The 20,027-nt window shown below is 45.1% G+C and overlaps 1 protein-coding gene across 2 annotated transcripts in view; it reads left to right on the plus strand.

The window, feature by feature from the left end:
- MICU1 (mitochondrial calcium uptake 1) overlaps positions 1-20,027 on the plus strand; it is a 168,009-nt gene that overhangs the window by 140,453 nt on the left and 7,529 nt on the right. For both annotated transcript variants that reach the window (XM_075216581.1, XM_075216582.1), the window contains exon 11: positions 15,700-15,789. In XM_075216581.1, coding sequence (XP_075072682.1) covers positions 15,700-15,789 — 90 coding nt within the window. The remainder of the gene's footprint in view (positions 1-15,699; positions 15,790-20,027) is intronic.

Below are 20,027 nucleotides of genomic sequence, written 5' to 3' on the forward strand. Positions count from 1 at the left end.
TACGGCTAGTGTAAAAAGTAGGTTCCCCCAATACTAGTGGAAAATACTGTAGAAAATAGTTCCCCAGTCCTGTTGGCTAGCAGAAAGCAGACCCCATAACTTGCCTATCCCGACAAACTGCTGTCATTACTGCTTTAGTACTGCTGAGTGCAGGAGCTCTATCACCAATGTATCAGCAGCTGTCCCTGCAGTCGTCTTCCTGCTCACGGACGCTGCCTGTCTCTTGCAATCCTCTATGCGCATGCACACAAAACGCGTCCTCGTGCTTGGTGATGGGGACGCTCCGATCAGCTATTGGCGGTTAGTGACGTCACTGACTGCCAGGGGAGACCCAATCAGGCACAAGCTGCCTCTATTTAAACCTACTTTGGCACCATTGGGGTGCCAGAGGATCAGGTCACCTTCCTACTCCAGCGTTCTGCCTTGCACTCGTTTGTTACACTTGGTTCTGACCCGGCTTGTTCCCGACTCTCCTCCTGGATTCCACTGTTGTCATTGTTCACGACTTGGTTCCTGATTCGGTACTATCTGATTCGGTACTATGTGACTATCCTTTGAATCCTGATTCGGTACTTCGCTGTCTGATCGGTTTTGACCCTGGACTGTCTGATCTCTCTTTGGATCCTGATTTGGCTCTCCTCCACCTGGCTGGTCTTGACCCTGGTCCGTCTGACTACTCAAGTTTACCTGCACTTTACCGACAGCTGGCTTAGAGAACCGTGACCTGCGCTTACCTTGCAAATAAGACCAAACAGGGAGTCCCTAGTGAGTACCAGGGGCGCGTTAGACTCCACGTCTCTAACCTCAGTAGCGTAAAGACCGGCAAGTGTCCTCCATCCACCACCAGTTTGTGACACAATGTTATTATTAGCGATATAGTTCCGGTTGCGCCTTCAAAGGTGATTTACATTGGTTGTCAGAGTTCACTGCAGACCTACATATTCATCTCCAATGATTGTGTAGGTTGTTCCTGCACCTAGCAGTGACATTACTGACTTGTTTCTGTGCTAGCAGAATGGGCACACCCTGCACATGGTGACCGCACTGTGAAAATGGGGACTTTCCCCATTAAATACAGCAAGACACCAACCAGAACTTGCACCCCTTCTTCATCACTCACATATCCTGCATACAGTTGTGGCTGGGGGGGGGGTTAGTATGTGATTAAAATAAAGGGAAAAAATTATATATAAAACTGAGTAAGTGCTGGCGCCTTAGGCACGTGCCCCTCAATGTCTGTGCAGCAAATAAGACCCTAGAGATGGGGATTACAGTCTTTTTAAAATTACTTAATGCATGTTTGTGAAATATCCTCCACTCATTTGACTGTACCATATATTTACACTTCCACCATAAGGCAGCAGGAAAGCTAACAACGTGCAAATTATCTTGTTATTAATTGGGAGATATTACATTAAAACAAAGTTTTTGGAGTTTGTCTAATTTCAACAGGAACCATGCAAAATACCCTAAGTATACAGTGTAGCTGTTTAGTGGAAATATATGTAAAGTAAGAGTACGAGGGAGAATCAAGGAACAAAGCAGAAATCAATTATTAATGATAGAAGCACAGAAGTATATTAATAAGATATGATAACTGCGACTTGAGGACAGTGGAAAAGCCATAACATTCACTGCTGTGAAATTATATAGCGGCTAAATAAGATTTCTGAATACGATAATTGCATCTAATTTTCCAATGTTTGCTGCCTTTAAAAAGCAAACTGTCCTATTTGTTCCCACTGAGGACTTCTATTGCTCTGACTGAAGAATTAAAAAAAAACGTGTTACTTAAAACAAATAAATTTTATTGGGTAACCATAAAATGTAGACGTCCAACTAATTCTATTTTAGTTACAGAGAGCATATAGGCTTGCACTGGTTTCTGTCATATGACTTACTACAAGTAGTCCGCTTCAGCTATTGTTAGTGTTAATTGTCTTTATTTCAGTTTCAAATTCTTAGTGACCTGATTCACTTTCTACAAAACATGAACCACCTCCCCCTACTTTAAAGTACTGAAACCACTTTATCTCGTCACCTCAAAGTCCAAAGTTTTCTTTACCCCCTTACCCCAAAATACAAAAATAAATTTTGCGAAGTACTCAGCTCTCTATGTCCCACATATCAATATATTGAGCCCTTCTCAACAATAAACGCTTATCCGAACAGGTCCTTGAATGCAGCAATTTATTACAATATTAAGGTCTTGCGTTTAATACATAAGCATCCGTTTCTTTCAAGACACTAAAGAAAATTACATTTTTAATGTGCACTTGATTCCTATACACAACATAGCCATGTTAAGATGTGACCCAGTATTCATGAGATTATAAGCTACCAATTCACTAGGATTCAGTGACATTAAGGAGGCGCTGTGTGACCAAATATTTGTTAGGCATTGTTCCCTATTGAATATCTCCATTCTTCTGATCATTAATTTAGCCCACACAATTACTGACTTTACGGTCTGTATGCAATTACTTTAAATGTATCTTTTGTGTTTAGTTTTCATTTTTTTTACAGTCCTATATTTCTTTGTATAACACTACCAGACCAATCAGATAACGATCCCCTGATGGTCCAGAATGCACATTTACAACACTATTAATACTTATCAAAATGTGAAAGATTGTCTCAAGCATGTTTATCCAATTACGGCGTTATTGACTTCACTCATAAATCTGGGTAACTGGTTATACAGATGGCTAGAATAGCTCTGCATCCCCCTGCAGCAGACATGTGACTTAAATATTAGATTATCCTTGTGACATTCGCTGACTGCTGTGCAAGCTCATAAATTAAGATGACCTTAGCGTAGTTTGTTAGTATGCACCCATCAGGTCTCAGAGTCTGTTTTTCTTATGGAATAAAAAACACAAAGAAACCATTGCAGGCAATTCCGAAATTTTAGGGAACCTGCCACACACACATGCATTTTTTAAATGTTGACATCACTAACAAATGGTTAAATTTTATTCTTACGCTTTGTAGAGCCATGGAGAATCAATCACAGTTCTTTCATTTTAAAATGCTGAATACTACAGAACACGGCACATAGCTGTTTCAGCATAACATATGCAAATATGCCAAATGTATGTGTAATGTAATTTTAAAGCTTTAACAAATATTCCATGGTGCCTTTAACAAACAAAACGTAACTAATAAAAATATGGGACAACTGCTACACACATAGTGATCAGCCAGTTTGTGGGATGAACCAGTAGTCATGCTAATGTACTTCCTGTTACCAGGAGCAGTGACTGAGGTACTGGCTGACTAATATTCATGAGGCCTGACCAGGGCCGGACTGGGACTAAAAATCAGCCCTGGCATTTAAAGCACACAGGCCCATGTGTTGTGGTCTCCATGCACTATATTGTTGCACACTGATGCTGGCATAGTGTGCACTGCTGGTGCAGTATAACATGATGTAGTGTGTGTGTGTTTGGGGGGTATTTATTTCTCCTAATGACCCTCAACATTACATTGTTAGCACCCCAATTACATCAATAAATACCATGACAATACATTATTAGTGCCCAAATTACAGCAATAAATAACCCCCCCCCCCCACACACTCATACTACATCAATCACCCCCACATTACAGCAACCAGAATAACCCCCCCCCCCTTCCCCACATTACAGCAACCAGCATTACCCCCCCCCCTTCCCCACATTACAGCAACCAGCATCACCCCCCACATTACAGCAACCAGCATCACCCCCCACATTACAGCAACCAGCATCACCCCCCACATTACAGCAATACCCTATCCTACTTAGTAACAATACTAAGCCCCAAACACATTACAACATTGCCACCCCCACGCCACCCCATACTACAGCAATACCACCAACTATACAGGCTCCATTGTAGGAAACCAATGTTTTGCTTTTTTAAAATCTCCCACAAAATAGCAACAACAGAATACTTACACACATATAGGTAACAGGTACCCTTTTCCCTCAATTAAATAGTAATGGCAGAATTTTCATGAATTATTCCACATGAATGGAATGGCTCTCTCACAAATATATCAGAAAAAAAACAACTATTGAATGATCGTTTGAACTCATGCGGCCGCATTAAAAGTATTTCTATCTACAGCAAATTGTCAGAGAAAAATATATTTTTTACCACACTAACTGGATATGCGTCTTTTGTATTCATTTTAAATAACACAGTAAATTAATTAAGGGGGATAGAGGAGGTGGGTGAGAGATAATTGGATGTGATCTATCAGTTTGATTAGATAGGAAACATTTAGATTATTTACCTGGAGACGTCTACCCCCTTGACTCACATTCAGGGCCAACCAGACGAATTTTGGGCCCTGGTACAGTAACTTATTTGGGTCCCCGTCATATTTAACAATGAGAGACTTGCCTTTGGCAGAAGTTCATATTATGCCACACCGTAGTGCCCCAACTTCATATTATGCCACACCATAGTGCCCCCACTTCATATTATGCCACATCGTAGTGCCCCCAGTTCATATTATGCCACATAGTATTACCCTCAATTCTTATTTGGCCATGCAGTACTGCCCACAAATCATATTATGGCACAGTAGTGCCCCCAAATCATATACCATACAGTAGTGTCCCCAAATCACATACCATACAGTAGTGCCCACAAATCATATTATGCCACAATAGTGTCCCCAAATAACAACATGCCATAGTAGTGCCCCCAAATAACATTAGTGCCCAGACATAAACTCATTCACAAATAAAAATTGGTACAGCATATCAGACTGAGAGTGTGAGTCCCAGGAGCAGCTTAATACACCATTTACAATGCAAATAAAAATAGATATATTGACACAATGACAAATAAAATTTATGACAAGCATTGTTTTTTCCTCTTAATTAAAAATCTCTGTACAGATAAATATGCAAGAAACATTACAGCGCAAAAATTAGCAATAAATAGTGTTTTAAACGTCGTTGGATACACAGTAGTGCCCACAGTGCAACAAAGGATGGTTAAAAACACATTGCTCACGAGAAAATATATGAACTTACCTGATTATGGCATCCTGTGTTCTGTTATCCTACTGGGCGCGCTGGACGAGGAGGGATCAGCAGCTGTCAGCTCACACTGCCAGTCGGGAGCAGGGACAGAGGGCAGTGGTCGAAGTGGAAATTTAGAAGTAGGGGTATGGAAAATATTAGTGAATGGAGTATGAAGGCTTGATTTTTTTTTTATTTTTTTTTTAACACTTGTCCCCTCTGTGGATTCCCATTTTTCATTACTACTTGTGTTTTATGATGGTTGCATCCCTGACATTCCCATTCTTAAGATGTCTCTCCCTTTACACTTTCTTTGACCTATGCCCCTGCACCATCTTCTCCTTTGTCCCTCTCACCCCTCTTCCTGCACCCCCTTTCCCCCTTGGCTCTCTCACCCCTCTATCTACACCCCCGTTTTCCCTGGCTCTCACACCTCTTCCTGCACCCTCTTCCCCCTGACTCTCACCCCTCTTCCTGCACCCCCTTCTCTCTTGGCTATCTCACCCCTCTATCTACACCCCCTTTTTCCCTGGATCTCACCCCTCTATCTACACCCCCTTTTTCCCTGGATCTCACCCCTCTCCCTGCACCCTCTTCCCCCCGGCTCTCTCAGTCCTCTCCATGCACCTCTTCCCCCCTGGCTCTCTCAGTCCTCTCCATGCACCTCATCCCCCCTGGCTCTCTCAGTCCTCTCCATGCACCTCATCCCCCCTGGCTCTCTCAGTCCTCTCCATGCACCTCATCCCCCCTGGCTCTCTCAGTCCTCTCCATGCACCTCTTCCACCCTGGCTCTCTCAACTAGAGTGCCCCCCCCGAAAATCGCGGCAACCCCGCCCCCCCCCCCCCGAAAATCGCGGCGACCCCCCCAGACTTGTTACTAAAGCATCGCCATCTGACGTGCAGTGGTTAACAAGCACTTGCAATTGAGATTAATGGAGCACAGGATAAGGGGATTGGGGAGGAGACAGCTACCAGGAAGTGTTGCGCCGGCCCATCTAGCCATCGGCCCTTCTGGCATTTGCCAGAAGTGTCAGATGGCCAGTCCGGCCCTGGGCCTGGCTCTCTTACCCGTCTTCCTGCACCCCCTTCTCTCTTGGCTATCTCACCCCTCTTATCTACACCCTCTTTTTCCCTGGCTCTCACCCCTCTATCTACACCCCCTTTTTCCCTGGATCTCACCCCTCTCCCTGCACCCTCTTCCCCCCGGCTCTCTCAGTCCTCTCCATGAACCTCTTCCCCCCCCGGCTCTCTCAGTCCTCTCCATGCACCTCATCCCCCTGGCTCTCTCAGTCCTTTCCATGCACCTCATCCCCCCTGGCTCTCTCAGTCCTCTCCATGCACCTCTTCCACCCTGGCTCTCTGTCCTCTCCATGCACCTCATCCCCCCTGGCTCTCTGTCCTCTCCATGCACCTCATCCCCCCTTGCTCTCAGTCCTCTCCATGCACCTCTTCCACCCTGGCTCTCTCAACTAGACCCCCCCCCCCCGAAATCGCGGTACCCCCACGCGACCCCCTCCAGACTTGTTACTAAAACATCGCCATCTGACGTGAAGTGGTTAACAAGCACTTGCAATTGTCAGCAGGAGCGTTAATGGAGATTAATGGAGCACAGGATAAGGGAATTGGGGAGGAGCCAACCACCAGGAAGTGTCGGGCCGGCCCATCTAGCCATCGTCCCTTCTGGCATTTGCCAGAAGTGCCAGATGGCCAGTCCGGCCCTGGGCCTGACTATTATTCGCTAGGAGATGTTCCTAGTGCTGCATTCAGTTCTTTTTTAGCTCGAAAAAATGGCTCCTCTATTTGTATTTCTATTGGGGTTTTTTTAAATCGTGTATTTTTATTTTACTTTTTTTTTCCAGAAAAAAACAAAATTAAACAACCCTTACAAAAAAACCAAGAGGGAATTAACTACCTAATTATACTCGTACATAACAAGGTTCAGCACAAAAACAGCATAAATTACTGCTGTGCAATGCCTCATAATAAAATAACAGTGCACAAATAAGTTGTACAATACATCTAGTACTAATAAGTTGTAGAGAAACTGCTCGGACAGCATAGAATTTGTTGCAAATTAAGTCATACTATTGCAACTTTAGCAAATAATGTCAAGGTAAAAAAAATATACTTTTTATTTTTTTATTTTTAAGTAAATTAGAGGAAACTGCAGCTTAATATTGCAAAAATTATACAATACATAGAGTAAGAATTGTCAGGACAAGTTCCTGGTCACTGACGACTTTCCCATATACTGTCACCTAAGTCTGCAGCCTTTTATGCCCTTCATCTAAATATTATGTCTTGTTCAAATCTGTTACATCATTTATGACTATAGGCATAGGCAAACAGAGGGGGGTTTCTTAGTGCCTGGAAATCCCCCTTCAAGCCTGGGGCACTGTATAATTGAGGTGGCTGGACCCTGCCCCCGCTTCACACGGCTCAGCTTGAAAAGGGAGAGCTGCGTGCACCGAACAGTAGTCCACGCAGCATTGCCCATGTATATTATATGGATAGGAAGATTTGGAGAGCAGCCAAGCACTAGCTAAAATTATAGCCACGCCCACTGGCGGCATGGTTTGAAAACCCCGCTCTACAAATCCTGCGTTTGTCCCTGTTAGGGGTATATTTACTAAACTGCAGATTTGAAAAAGTGACGATGTTGCCTGTAGCAACCAATCAGATTCTAGCTTTAATTTATTTAGTGCACGCTACAAAATGACAGCTAGAATCTGATTTTTTGCTATAGGCTACTTTTTCAAACCCTCATTTAAGTACATATACCCCTAGGTGTGTGTATTATTGTGATGTCAGGAGAATGTATAATTTTTACTAACTAGTTAAAAGTTTACTTCACTTTTACTGCCTGGCAGTATTCATTACGCATGTATAAGTTGTTTCTGCATGTTATATATGTATGCACACTACACAGCAAGCCTGTGTTCTATGTTGCAGACAATACAGCAACAAGATGATTGGAGCAATGACAGCCCTGCCAGAGGCACATTATTCTCCTTGGCTAATTCACTCTAGGCTGAAGCTGGCAGACAGACATAAACTGCAGCATATTCCAAACACATTTGCAGGGGTGTCTGTAAATGAGGAATTGGCAGCAGTCTGTGAAGAGGCTGTCAGAGGTGTTTCTTATTAAAATGTCATGCAGATCAATACTGACTGTTGGCTCTTGTTTGCACCTGTCTTGGGTGAAGCATACTGGCAGGACGGGATGCTCACCTCCCAGTGCTCAGCAGCATCTATGCTGGATGCTCAGCTCGGATTTTAACTCCGTGCCCTTCAAATTCACGCATCTGCAACTTTTAATTAAAGCTGAAGGCCTTCGTCTTGGGCAGCGTTGAATGGCAGGTCAGCACAACATTGGAATATCATTGCTCAGTAGTTAAATGGATTGTTTTGTAGAGGATCTTAAAATGTACTCTATTTACATTTTTGTTTGTTTACACATACCTAGGTGCATTCTTTTGTTTTCAGGTGCACATACGTTAATAACTTACTGGCCCATGCTGGTTGTCCCTTTTTTTAATTTATTATATGGAATTTTTAAAATTGAAATATATTTACAATTACAATCTGAAATAGGATTCTACAAAATATGTTCACAAATGGAATAGGCTTCATATATTTGAACAAATTAGTTCAAATCTAATGTCATGAATTGGAAATTAAAAAAGAAATTGCACAGTTTGTATTCATATTCCCAATAGGTAATACAAGGAAATGAAAAATTATTATAATAAATTTTATATTCCCTTCTATGGGGAAAACTAAGTGTATGTAAAAGTTGCTTTCAATCTATCTACTTGTGGGCTTGAGATGCCATCTGGCACGTTTAAAGTGAGTGTGATTACTTAGTATTCTGGGTTCTAACCTCCCCTTCTCTGTTAAGTAAAATAGAACTAGGAAGTTATGTTGTCTTATTACTTTCCTTCAAAAGCTGTGGGGGTCTTTCAGAATGATATTACTATTCTAACTATAGTAGCATTATTCTTACAATAACGACTACCACTTGGAAGGTGCACATGAATACCTTACGGAGGTTGATATACTTAGCAACCATGATATCTCCCAAATATTTTTTTTTAACCCTACATTCCTGGACATTTACAGATTTAAAGGGGTTCTTCACCTCCAGTGAATCCCTCCTCATAATGTGTCCCCCAGTAGAAGCCTAGATCCACAGCTGACTGGTCTTTTACCAAGAAAGTCTTTTATAATTCCAATCTTTCTCAGATCATACAGACAAATAGTGGGAAAGGCAGGTACAAGGCATATGTTACACCAAGGGCTAGCAAGTTACAATGAAGCACCACACCCTAATTACAAATATCCTTATAGAATGCAGCATCTCACCCCTGACCAATAATATTTAGTTTTTCTTTTTAAGGAAGAATCACAAAATATAATTCCAATTTACACAATCTTTGTGTTAAACATGTACATCAGCGCTATCTGGTGGTATAAAAAGATATTTCAAGTTTTTAAATATTCAAAATGGGCTCTCTTTGGCTAGGACTTTTCAATTTAGTGATTACTTTCACTTTACAGATAGAGAACATCTTGTGAGCGTGAAGTTTCCCAATGCTGCTGACACCAATGGTGATTTTGTTAATATGTGTATATCTTATTTTAGGTTATTGGGAGATGTCTATCTGAGCGCTGTATGAGGGGTAATACTGATTGTTTTACCTAGTTTTAATCACTAAATGGATCACAAATCGCACATCCAAGCTTATGTATTTATTTATTTTTCTAACACTAAAGTCATTATGTAAAAATGTTCACTTGAAGTTCTCAGTAATTCCCCAAGTATATGCAAAACTTTCAGTCTATCGCCATCTGTACTTGCTCGATAAATAATTTATTTAAAAAAAATACCAAGAGGAATGGAGATCAGAAATAAACATTAAACAAGTATAACATTAGTCGTATCAAAGGCTCTAAATATCTACATTTGTAACATTTATTTCCAACCGCAGTATTTAAAAGAAGTTTTTTATTTTTTTTAAAATATACTTTAACAAACTATGATTTATCTATGAATTTGGGATGAGAGAGTGCATAATAATTACAAAGTGTCTTGTAAGGAGTGAAGGGCCTTTTAGTTAATTCACTATGTACGGCGCTGCAGAGTCCTTTTTGCGCCTTTATAAATAAAAGATAATAATAGTTTATGTAGTAACAGTGTGTCCGTAAAATAGTGGCAACATAGACAAATTAATTTCTGCAAATTATGTCTGCAAAGTTCTGCAACTGAAATCTCATAGATAGTGGACTTTAAATGTCTACTTTTATTTTTAAGATTGGCATTGCTGTAATGCAGTGTTTTCCAAACTCAGTCCTCGGGTACCCCTAACCGTGCATGGTTTCCATATTTCCTTGCTGGAGCACAGGTGTGTTCATTACCAACTGGCACATTGTAATAATACCACCTGTGTATCTGTTACAATGTGCCAGTGTTCACATTTTGCTGTTTCATAGCTCCCCTGCAAAGATCAGCCATAATATTAAAACCACCTGCCTAATATTGTGTAGATCCCCCCTCGTGCCGCCAAAACATCTCTGACCTGTCGAGGCATGAATGCCACAAGACCACCTGCTCCACGGGAGGTTTCTGTCCTCCCTGAGCTCGCCTTAGGACACCTGCGTTACGGGTTGACAGGTGGGTGTACCGCCCCAGTCAAACTTCCCACCTGTGGTATTTGGCACCAAGACATAAGCAGTAGATCCTTTAAGTCCTGTAAGTTGCGAGGTGGGGCCTCCATGGCTCTGGATTGTTTTTTAAGCACAGATGCTCGATCAGATCTGGGGAATTTGGAGGCCAAGTCTAAACCTTTACCTCTTTGTCATGTTCTTCAACAATTTTTGGTGTGGCACAGCGCATTTTCATGCTGAAAGAGACCACTGCCATCAGGGAATACCGTTGGCATGAACGGGTGCACCCCCATACACAGCAAATTGTGGTGCACTGTGTGTTCTGACACCTTTCTATCAGCCAGATTTAACTTTTTCAGCAGTTGTACTACAATAGCTCTTCTGTGGGATTGGACCAGACAGACTAGCCTTCGCTCCCTATGCGCATCAATGAGCCTTGGGCGCCCATGACCCTATTGACGGTTTACTGGATGTCATTCCTTGGACCACTTTTGGTAGGCACTAACCACTGTATACTGGGAACACCCCACAAGTCTTGGATTGTGGATTGACTATGTGATCTCATGTGAAACTAACCCTTGATCACACTATAGAACATCAAATTTGAGAACTTTATTTTCCTGTGCACTGTAGGTGATTTTTTTTAAATTTGTGATTATTATTGATCTGGATCAAGGGTTATGTGGCGTCCGTTTACTTTTAACCTATTTATGTATATATGTTGTTTGTTGTGATTTGAATACATTTTAATTAGTATAAATTTATCCTATGGTGATATTTTAACTTAGACAGGATTTTTCTTGCGCTTTTTTTGTTGGTTTCTCTTGTAATTTCCCAGTTCTGGAACAGCATCTTTGGACAGATGAAACTAAAATCAACCTGTACCTGAATGATGGGAAGAAAGAAGTGTGGAGAAGGCTTGGAATGGCTCATGATTTGAAGCCTGCTAGATCATCTGTAAAACAGGGTGGAAGCATATTATGACATGGGCATGCATGGCTTCCAATGGCCCTGGGTCACTAGTGTGTGTTGATGATGTGACAGAAGCAGCAAAGTGAATTCTGAAGTGTATAGCGATATACTGTCTGCTCATAGTCAGACAAATTCAGCAAAGTGGATTGGACGGCGCTTCAAAGTACAGATGGACAATGACTCAAACTTGTGAAAGCAACTCAGGAGTTTTTTTTTTTTAAAACAAAGAATTGGAATATTCTGCAATGGGCGAGTCAATCACCTGATCTCAACCCGTTCGAGCTTGCCGTAGACAAAACTAAAGTCAGAAAGACCCACAAACAAACAACAACAAAAGACATGGAAAAAGGATGTCACCTCGCACTCGAGTACATTGATAGGGCAGATGTATGGCAGTGGTGGAGGGTCCTGGCGTATAGGCCGGGTGGGTATGAAAAATGGTTGATATTAAATAAATGACAGTAGGTTAGATAGTAAGCAATGTCAATGGTGGTGCTGTTGTTAAAGGCAGTGATGATCAGCGCTGCATTCCTCCAGTGGGTGTTGCGAGGGAGCGCGTGGTCTTTCTGGCTCTCGTTTTGTCTGGTGTCTGTTGTGTAATTACCTTAATGAACATGGATTTGAGCCCGTGGTAATAACACTAGTGGGATGGTGTTGGGATGGTCAGTAGGTTTGAGCGTGCTTTGATCTGTGTTTCTGATGCTGTCTTAATGATGTATGGTGCGGGTGGCAAATTACCTGAATATTTAACACCCCTTAATTTTGTGTTAAAATTCTGTAAAGTTGTTGCACGTTTTATTTTAGGTATCACTTTCTAAGACGTGCACTCCCCATGTGTCCATGGTTAGTAATATACTCAGAAATTGCGGGGCCCTATACAAATGAAACAGTCAGGCCCCCCTCCTTCCTTCTCTTACCCCACCCTCTTTTTTGAATTATACTCTAACACACACACACACACACACACACACACACACACACACTTTCTTCAGCCACTGTCCCATCCCCAGTTCTATCTAACCACTGCAGTAAATTACTTATCCCTCCAATACTTTTTTGCTGTCTCCTTTCGGCTGCTCTCCATTTGACAGCATTGAGACGTTAATACATGGTGTCGGCAATGGCACAGGGAGCCCTCTCGCTCCTTGTAGCGGCCGGACATGCTGCCTACAAAGGGTACTACTGTCGTATCCTTAACTCCCCACCTCTCACATCTCAGATGCAGGTGCTGCCTAGAAATGGAGCTCGCTATCTGCGGAAGTCCCTCTCCAATAAATTTTAGTCCCAGGGCTGTTAGGGCCCCACACAGCTATAGGGCCCCATATGGCTGTACTCCCTGTACCCCCGATGGTGACCATAACAGATTGCTGTTTGTGTTACACTATTGTGAGTGAAAGTAATAACCATCTAGATCAACTTCTGTTGGCAACTTGGAAAGAAATACAATTATCTATCCTTTCTTTCTCTCTCGCCCCCTCCTCTCTCGCCCTCTCGCCCCTCCTCTCTCTCGCTCCCTCGCCCCCTCCTCTCTCTCGCTCCCTCGCCCCCTCCTCTCTCTCGCTCCCTCTCGCCCCCTCCTCTCTCTCGCTCCCTCTCGCCCCCTCCTCTCTCTCGCTCCCTCTCGCCCCCTCCTCTCTCTCGCTCCCTCTCGCCCCCTCCTCTCTCTCGCTCCCTCTCGCCCCCTCCTCTCTCTCGCTCCCTCTCGCCCCCTCCTCTCTCTCGCTCCCTCTCGCCCCCTCCTCTCTCGCGCTCCCTCGCCCCCTCCTCTCTCGCGCTCCCTCGCCCCATCCTCTCTCGCGCTCCCTCGCCCCCTCCTCTCTCGCGCTCCCTCGCCCCCTCCTCTCTCGCGCTCCCTCGCCCCCTCCTCTCTCGCGCTCCCTCGCCCCCTCCTCTCTCGCGCTCCCTCGCCCCCTCCTCTCTCGCGCTCCCTCGCCCCCTCCTCTCTCGCGCTCCCTCGCCCCCCTCCTCTCTCTCGCTCTCTCGCCCCCTCCTCTCTCTCGCTCTCTCGCCCCCTCCTCTCTCTCGCTCTCTCGCCCCCTCCTCTCTCTCGCTCTCTCGCCCCCTCCTCTCTCTCGCTCTCTCGCCCCCTCCTCTCTCTCGCTCTCTCGCCCCCTCCTCTCTCTCGCTCTCTCGCCCCCTCCTCTCTCTCGCTCTCTCGCCCCCTCCTCTCTCTCGCTCTCTCGCCCCCTCCTCTCTCTCGCTCTCTCGCCCCCTCCTCTCTCTCGCTCTCTCGCCCCCTCCTCTCTCTCGCTCTCTCGCCCCCTCCTCTCTCTCGCTCTCTCGCCCCCTCCTCTCTCTCGCTCTCTCGCCCCCTCCTCTCTCTCGCTCTCTCGCCCCCCTCCGCTCTCTCGCCCCCCTCCGCTCTCTCGCCCCCCTCCGCTCTCTCGCCCCCCCTCCGCTCTCTCGCCCCCCCCCCTCCGCTCTCTCGCCCCCCCCCCTCCGCTCTCTCGCCCCCCCCCTCCGCTCTCTCGCCCCCCCCCTCCGCTCTCTCGCCCCCCCCTCCGCTCTCTCGCCCCCCCCTCCGCTCTCTCGCCCCCCCCCTCCGCTCTCTCGCCCCCCCCTCTCCGCTCTCTCTCGCCCCCCCCCCCCTCCGCTCTCTCTCTCTCGCCCCCCCCCCTCCGCTCTCTCTCTCTCGCCCCCCCCCCCTCCGCTCTCTCTCTCTCGCCCCCCCCCCCCCCTCCGCTCTCTCTCTCTCGCCCCCCCCCCCCCTCCGCTCTCTCTCTCTCGCCCCCCCCCCCCCTCCGCTCTCTCTCTCTCGCCCCCCCCCCCCCCTCCGCTCTCTCTCTCTCGCCCCCCCCCCCCTCCGCTCTCTCTCTCTCGCCCCCCCCCCCTCCGCTCTCTCTCTCTCGCCCCCCCCCTCCGCTCTCTCTCTCTCGCCCCCCCCCCCTCCGCTCTCTCTCTCTCGCCCCCCCCCCCTCCGCTCTCTCTCTCTCGCCCCCCCCCCTCCGCTCTCTCTCTCTCGCCCCCCCCCCTCCGCTCTCTCTCTCTCGCCCCCCCCGCACTCTCTCGCCCCCCTCCGCCCCCCTCCGCTCTCTCGCCCCCCTCCGCCCCCCTCCGCTCTCTCGCCCCCCTCCGCCCCCCTCCGCTCTCTCGCCCCCCTCCGCCCCCCTCCGCTCTCTCGCCCCCCTCCGCCCCCCTCCGCTCTCTCGCCCCCCTCCGCTCTCTCGCCCCCCCCCCCCTCCGCTCTCTCTCTCTCGCCCCCCCCCTCCGCACTCTCTCTCTCGCCCCCCCCTCCGCACTCTCTCTCTCGCCCCCCCCTCCGCACTCTCTCTCTCGCCCCCCCCCTCCGCACTCTCTCGCCCCCCTCCGCCCCCCTCCGCTCTCTCGCCCCCCTCCGCTCTCTCGCCCCCCTCCGCCCCCTCCGCTCTCTCGCCCCCCTCCGCCCCCCTCCGCTCTCTCGCCCCCCTCCGCCCCCCTTCGCCCCCTCGCCCCCCTCTAGCCCTCTCGCCCCCTCGCCTCTCTCGCGCCCCTCTCGCGCCCTTCACGCCCTCTCACGCTCTCTCTCTCCTTTGTCTTTAATAAAATTGCCATTTTAAAAAATGACTGGAAAGCTTCAAGAATCAGCCGTTTCCCTGAACTGCCGCTTACCTCAGCATAGAAGTTTACTCAGTCACCTGTTGAACAGGCAATGGAAAACTCTTTACCCATTCACTGGTTTCATACATACTAATATACTGTGTAGTATAGCTGTATGACATCCTTCTACCAAAATAATGTTTTTATTCCATTAAGTGTTCTTATTGGGTCTATAGCATTAAAACTGCAAAGTATTGCTTGTCCTAGGTTTGAATGTAATTATAGTCTCTTTAAAAGCTCTTATTTTTCCAGTGTGTACGAAATTGCAAGTCATATAATCAGTTGTGCCTATTTCAATAAGATGTTCTCTCTCTCAGATTTTGAGCTCATAAAATGTAAAAAAGCGTTTAGCTGAATCACAGCCAGCTGGGCATTTTCAGGATTTATGAGTAATTGTTGCCTCTGGGAGTTGCATTTTAATGGGATTCATTTATGACTTGTTCCCTATTTGTGTTTTCCCTAGTTACAATGCAGCAAGTTGCCAGGACTGTGGCTAAAGTGGAACTCTCCGACCACGTCTGTGATGTAGTCTTTGCTCTCTTTGACTGTGACGGTGAGTGTCCAGTATAATAATTTATATTTAATCATTTCCTCATCTACAAGGCTCTTTGCAGTTGGGCTCTTGGGAAATTTATATAACCACTTTGTGTGGAAATAAAAAATTACCTCCAAGACCTGCATTATTATGATGTCCTCCGCTCTACCCTTCAGAAGTTCTGTCACCGCATCAGACCTTGGGACGATTGTTAAATCGTTAGTTTATTTTAGGATGCTAAGATTCCGTGAAATTCCTTACCTTAATGGTGCAAGATTGCCTGTGCCCAATGACTTTCTGTAGCTCCAGCTTTGTGGTTTTATATATATATATATATATATATATATATATATATATATATATGTGTATATATATATATATATATATATATATATATATATGTTTTACTGACGTACATACACCAGTTTTAGCTTTCAAAATGGAAACTAAAACTTTACCTGTGTGAAAACTATATGGTTTAAAAACAAGATGGAACATGTTTACTAAATACATTAAATGTAAGTTTCCTACACTTTCCAGATTTCCCATTCTCTTGAACCATTATAATCTTACATTCTTATACGTACCTGTCTCCTGCAACACACAGGAGGCAGCCATTTTGTGAGCCTAACCAATATTCCACCTATCAATTCACCAGCAACTAATGACATCACAGAGGTGTGCTCCCTAGTAAATTGAAAGGCTGCATTTTGGATTAATCTTGATTTAACCCAGGAAATGGTTACCTCCAATGCATATAGGCTACAAGTACTCTGTTATGCTTTGAATTCTGGTCCCATTATTGTAGAAAATATTTGTGAATAAAAGCAGTAAGATTTCCAGTGGCAAAAAAGGCATCATATGTTCCAGTTTTCCCAGGAAGTCATATTTTATTACCACATAATCAGTAACTTGAAGTGTTTATCTACCTAGGGTTCAGACCATTGCTTTAGGCTAGGTACACACTACAGAAACTTTCTCCTGATGGGTTATCTATAATGATATTACCAACGAGTGATAAAGTCCCGATCATTCATGTGTACACACTATACGCGCTTTACAAGAGTTAGCCTCAGATCTGTGCTCTTCATCCGTCATAACCATTGGCTGAAAAGATCATGACTCTGTAAACCCTATGGAGATCCTGATCGTTAGTCCATACACACTGCAGGATTGGAACAATATCATTCCATTGCTGAAAAAGATTTTCTAGTCAGTTTGAAAATCTAGTTCAATGATTTCATGTGCTTTGAAAGGATACTTGTTCAATTTCACAGTAGTGTGTACCCTGGAATGCCAGGGTACACACTACTGTGAAATTGGGCCAATTAGACGTTTATCGTCCCATTGACCTGGTAATTGACTGAAAACACTGTAGTGTGTACCCAGGGCCGGATTAAGGGAATGGAGGCCCCTGGGCTAAGGGGCCCTCCATTCCCCGCGAGACCCCCAATGTGAGCCATCCGCCGCCCCCCGCGAGGACCCCCCCAAGCACTTACCTGTCAGTGCAGTCCTCCGTCCCGGCGCGCTGTAAGCTCCTTACTGAGGAGATCTCGCGAGAGTTCATGAACTCTCGCGAGACGGGACGGAGGACTGCACTGACAGTACTCAGCAGCATTGATCGGGCTGGGGGCGCCCCCGCCCCCGACCGATTAATAATGCTGCTGAGGAGTTTGAAGGGCCCCCTGGATGCCCGAGGCCCCTGGGCTATAGCCCAGTTAGACCTCGGGTTAATCCGGCCCTGTGTGTACCTAGCCTTATTGAGATGTAGTGTACATGAGGAATCTCTTACCAAATGAGGTGTGTTTTGGCATATTCACTAACAGTATTTAAAAACTGATTGGATGACTTTCTTAAAAGAAATAGTATTTGTAGCTATAACTTGTAGAGGACATTATGGGGTGATCCAGGGAATTTATCCAACTTGCTGGGTTTTGGGGTCAGGAATAGATCGTTTTATTACCTCTCACACTTTGGCTCATGTTTTGCATTTTTTTCGATCTACATCATAAGAATTTATGAAAGGTTGAACTTGATGGACCTGTGTCTTTTTTTTTATCCTTAATAGCGGAGATAAGGGAAATTCTAACAGAAATAGTTTTGTGCCCAGTAAATAGTTTCACAGAGATGCGACCTTACGGTGGTACGTCTGTGAGCACCTTTCCCTTTACCCTTCTGCTTAATGCTATTCCACCCTGTAGTTGTACTCTGAGTTGGGGCAACAGTTGATTCATTCTGCTGTGTGGTGCAGCTGGGGTAGGACTTCGACACACTTAAGGCAAAATACTATCGGTGAAATGTGAAAATTTCACGGCCAACTGCAGAACAAGGGGAACATTTTGAACATGTGCATCTCTCTACTTACTATGTAACTAATATATACACCTTTTAGTAGCATACATCCAAATATATCAGTATTATTTATGTCCTAACACAACTGCAAACTAGTCTATACTAATAAATACATAAAAGTATTAGTTCTCTAAAATGACAATTATAATAAACCCTACACTACAAGGTTGTTTGTTTGTTGACTTTATATCCACTAACTCAAGAGCATAATAGAGAATGAATGGCTTACTGTTTCCTCACAAGCATCTTAATTAGTAGGGTGAGGAGTGCGCGCATGTCTAGAGAGGATTGGATGGGCCCTCCAAAATACAAAAAAAAAAGAAAAATTGACTAACACATCCTCAATACATGCATCTATGAGGGCTCATGGTACTAAGAAAAACTGCAGAAATATATTTTTTCTATTTTGCATGGTTAATCCTGTTTGACCGATATAGAATCAACGGACCTCTCATATCAAAAACTGTTCCCTTCGGCTAATGCAGTGAAAAATAAACAACTATTTTCTCCAATGACTGCATTGTCCTGTCCTAATCAGGCTGCCTCTTTCTATAACAAAACACTCACTTCAGCCCTAGACATTGCAGCTCCAGCTATTACATATAATCTCCAACAATCCAAACCCCACCCCAGCCATGGCACAACAAACAGACCTGCTACCTGCAAAAGTGCTCCCGCACTGCAGAGCACCACTGGAGGAAATCTCGTTCCTATCCCGATTTTCTCCACTATAAATTCATCCTTTCATCTTACAGCACTGACCTTTCAGTTGCCAAACAAACATTCTTCAAATCTCTATTATCCACCCAGTCTTCTAACCCACATCGTCTCTTTGCCACCTTCAGCTCACTTCTCTGCCCACCTGCACCACCTCCTCCTTCCTCCCTCACTGCTCATGATTTTGCCACCTATTTCAAAGACAAAATTGACACCATTCGACAAGATATTTCCTCATGCCAAATTCCACTCACTCTACCCACTTTTACCTACACTCCCCAATCCATCCTTAATTCATTATCTCCAGTAACTGAAGACGAAGTCTCTGCACTCATCTTATCATCTCACCCTACAACCTATCCACTCGATCCTATTCCCTCCTAACTACTCCGCTCCCTCTCCTCCACTACATGCCCACCTCTAACTCACCTCTTCAGCCTGTCTCTCTCCACTGGCACATTTCCATCCTCCTTTAAACATGTGCTCATCTCACCTTTTCTAAAGAAACCATCTCTCAATCCAGCCTCTCTCTCTCCAACTACTGTCCTATTTCTCAACTCCCCTTTGCCTCCATACTACTTGAGCGATTAGTGTACAAACGCCTGTCTCAATTTCTCCCCTTTCATTCCATTCTCGGCTCTCTGCAATCAGGCTTCCGCCTCCAACATTCCACTGAAACTGCTCTCACAAAAGTGACCAATGATCTACTTACTGCAAAATGTAATGATAATTTATCCATACTCACTCTCCTAGACCTCTCTGCTGCTTTTGATACTGTTGATCACCCTCTTCTCCTACACACTCTTCACTCCATTGGCCTTCGTGACACAGTCCTTTCCTGGTTCACTTCCTACATATCGAACCGCTCCTTTAGTGTTTCTACGTCTGGCACATCCTCTCCTCTCCTACACTCCCACTATCTGTTGGGGTCCCAAAAGGCTCTGTTCTTGTCCCTTTACTTTTTTCATTGTACACCTCTTCTCTTGGAGTACTAATTTGCTCATTCAGCCTCCAATACCATCTCTACGCTCATGACACCCAAATCTTTATCTCTTTCCCCTGACCTCTCTCCTTCTATACTATGTCGTGTAACCAACTGTCTTTCTGCTATCTCCACATGGATGTCCCAACGCTACCTAAAGCTCAACATGTCTAAAGCAGAGTTTATAATCTTACCTCCTGCCGGA

This window comes from Mixophyes fleayi, chromosome 6 (assembly GCF_038048845.1).
Source record: "Mixophyes fleayi isolate aMixFle1 chromosome 6, aMixFle1.hap1, whole genome shotgun sequence".
NCBI lineage: Eukaryota > Metazoa > Chordata > Amphibia > Anura > Limnodynastidae > Mixophyes > Mixophyes fleayi.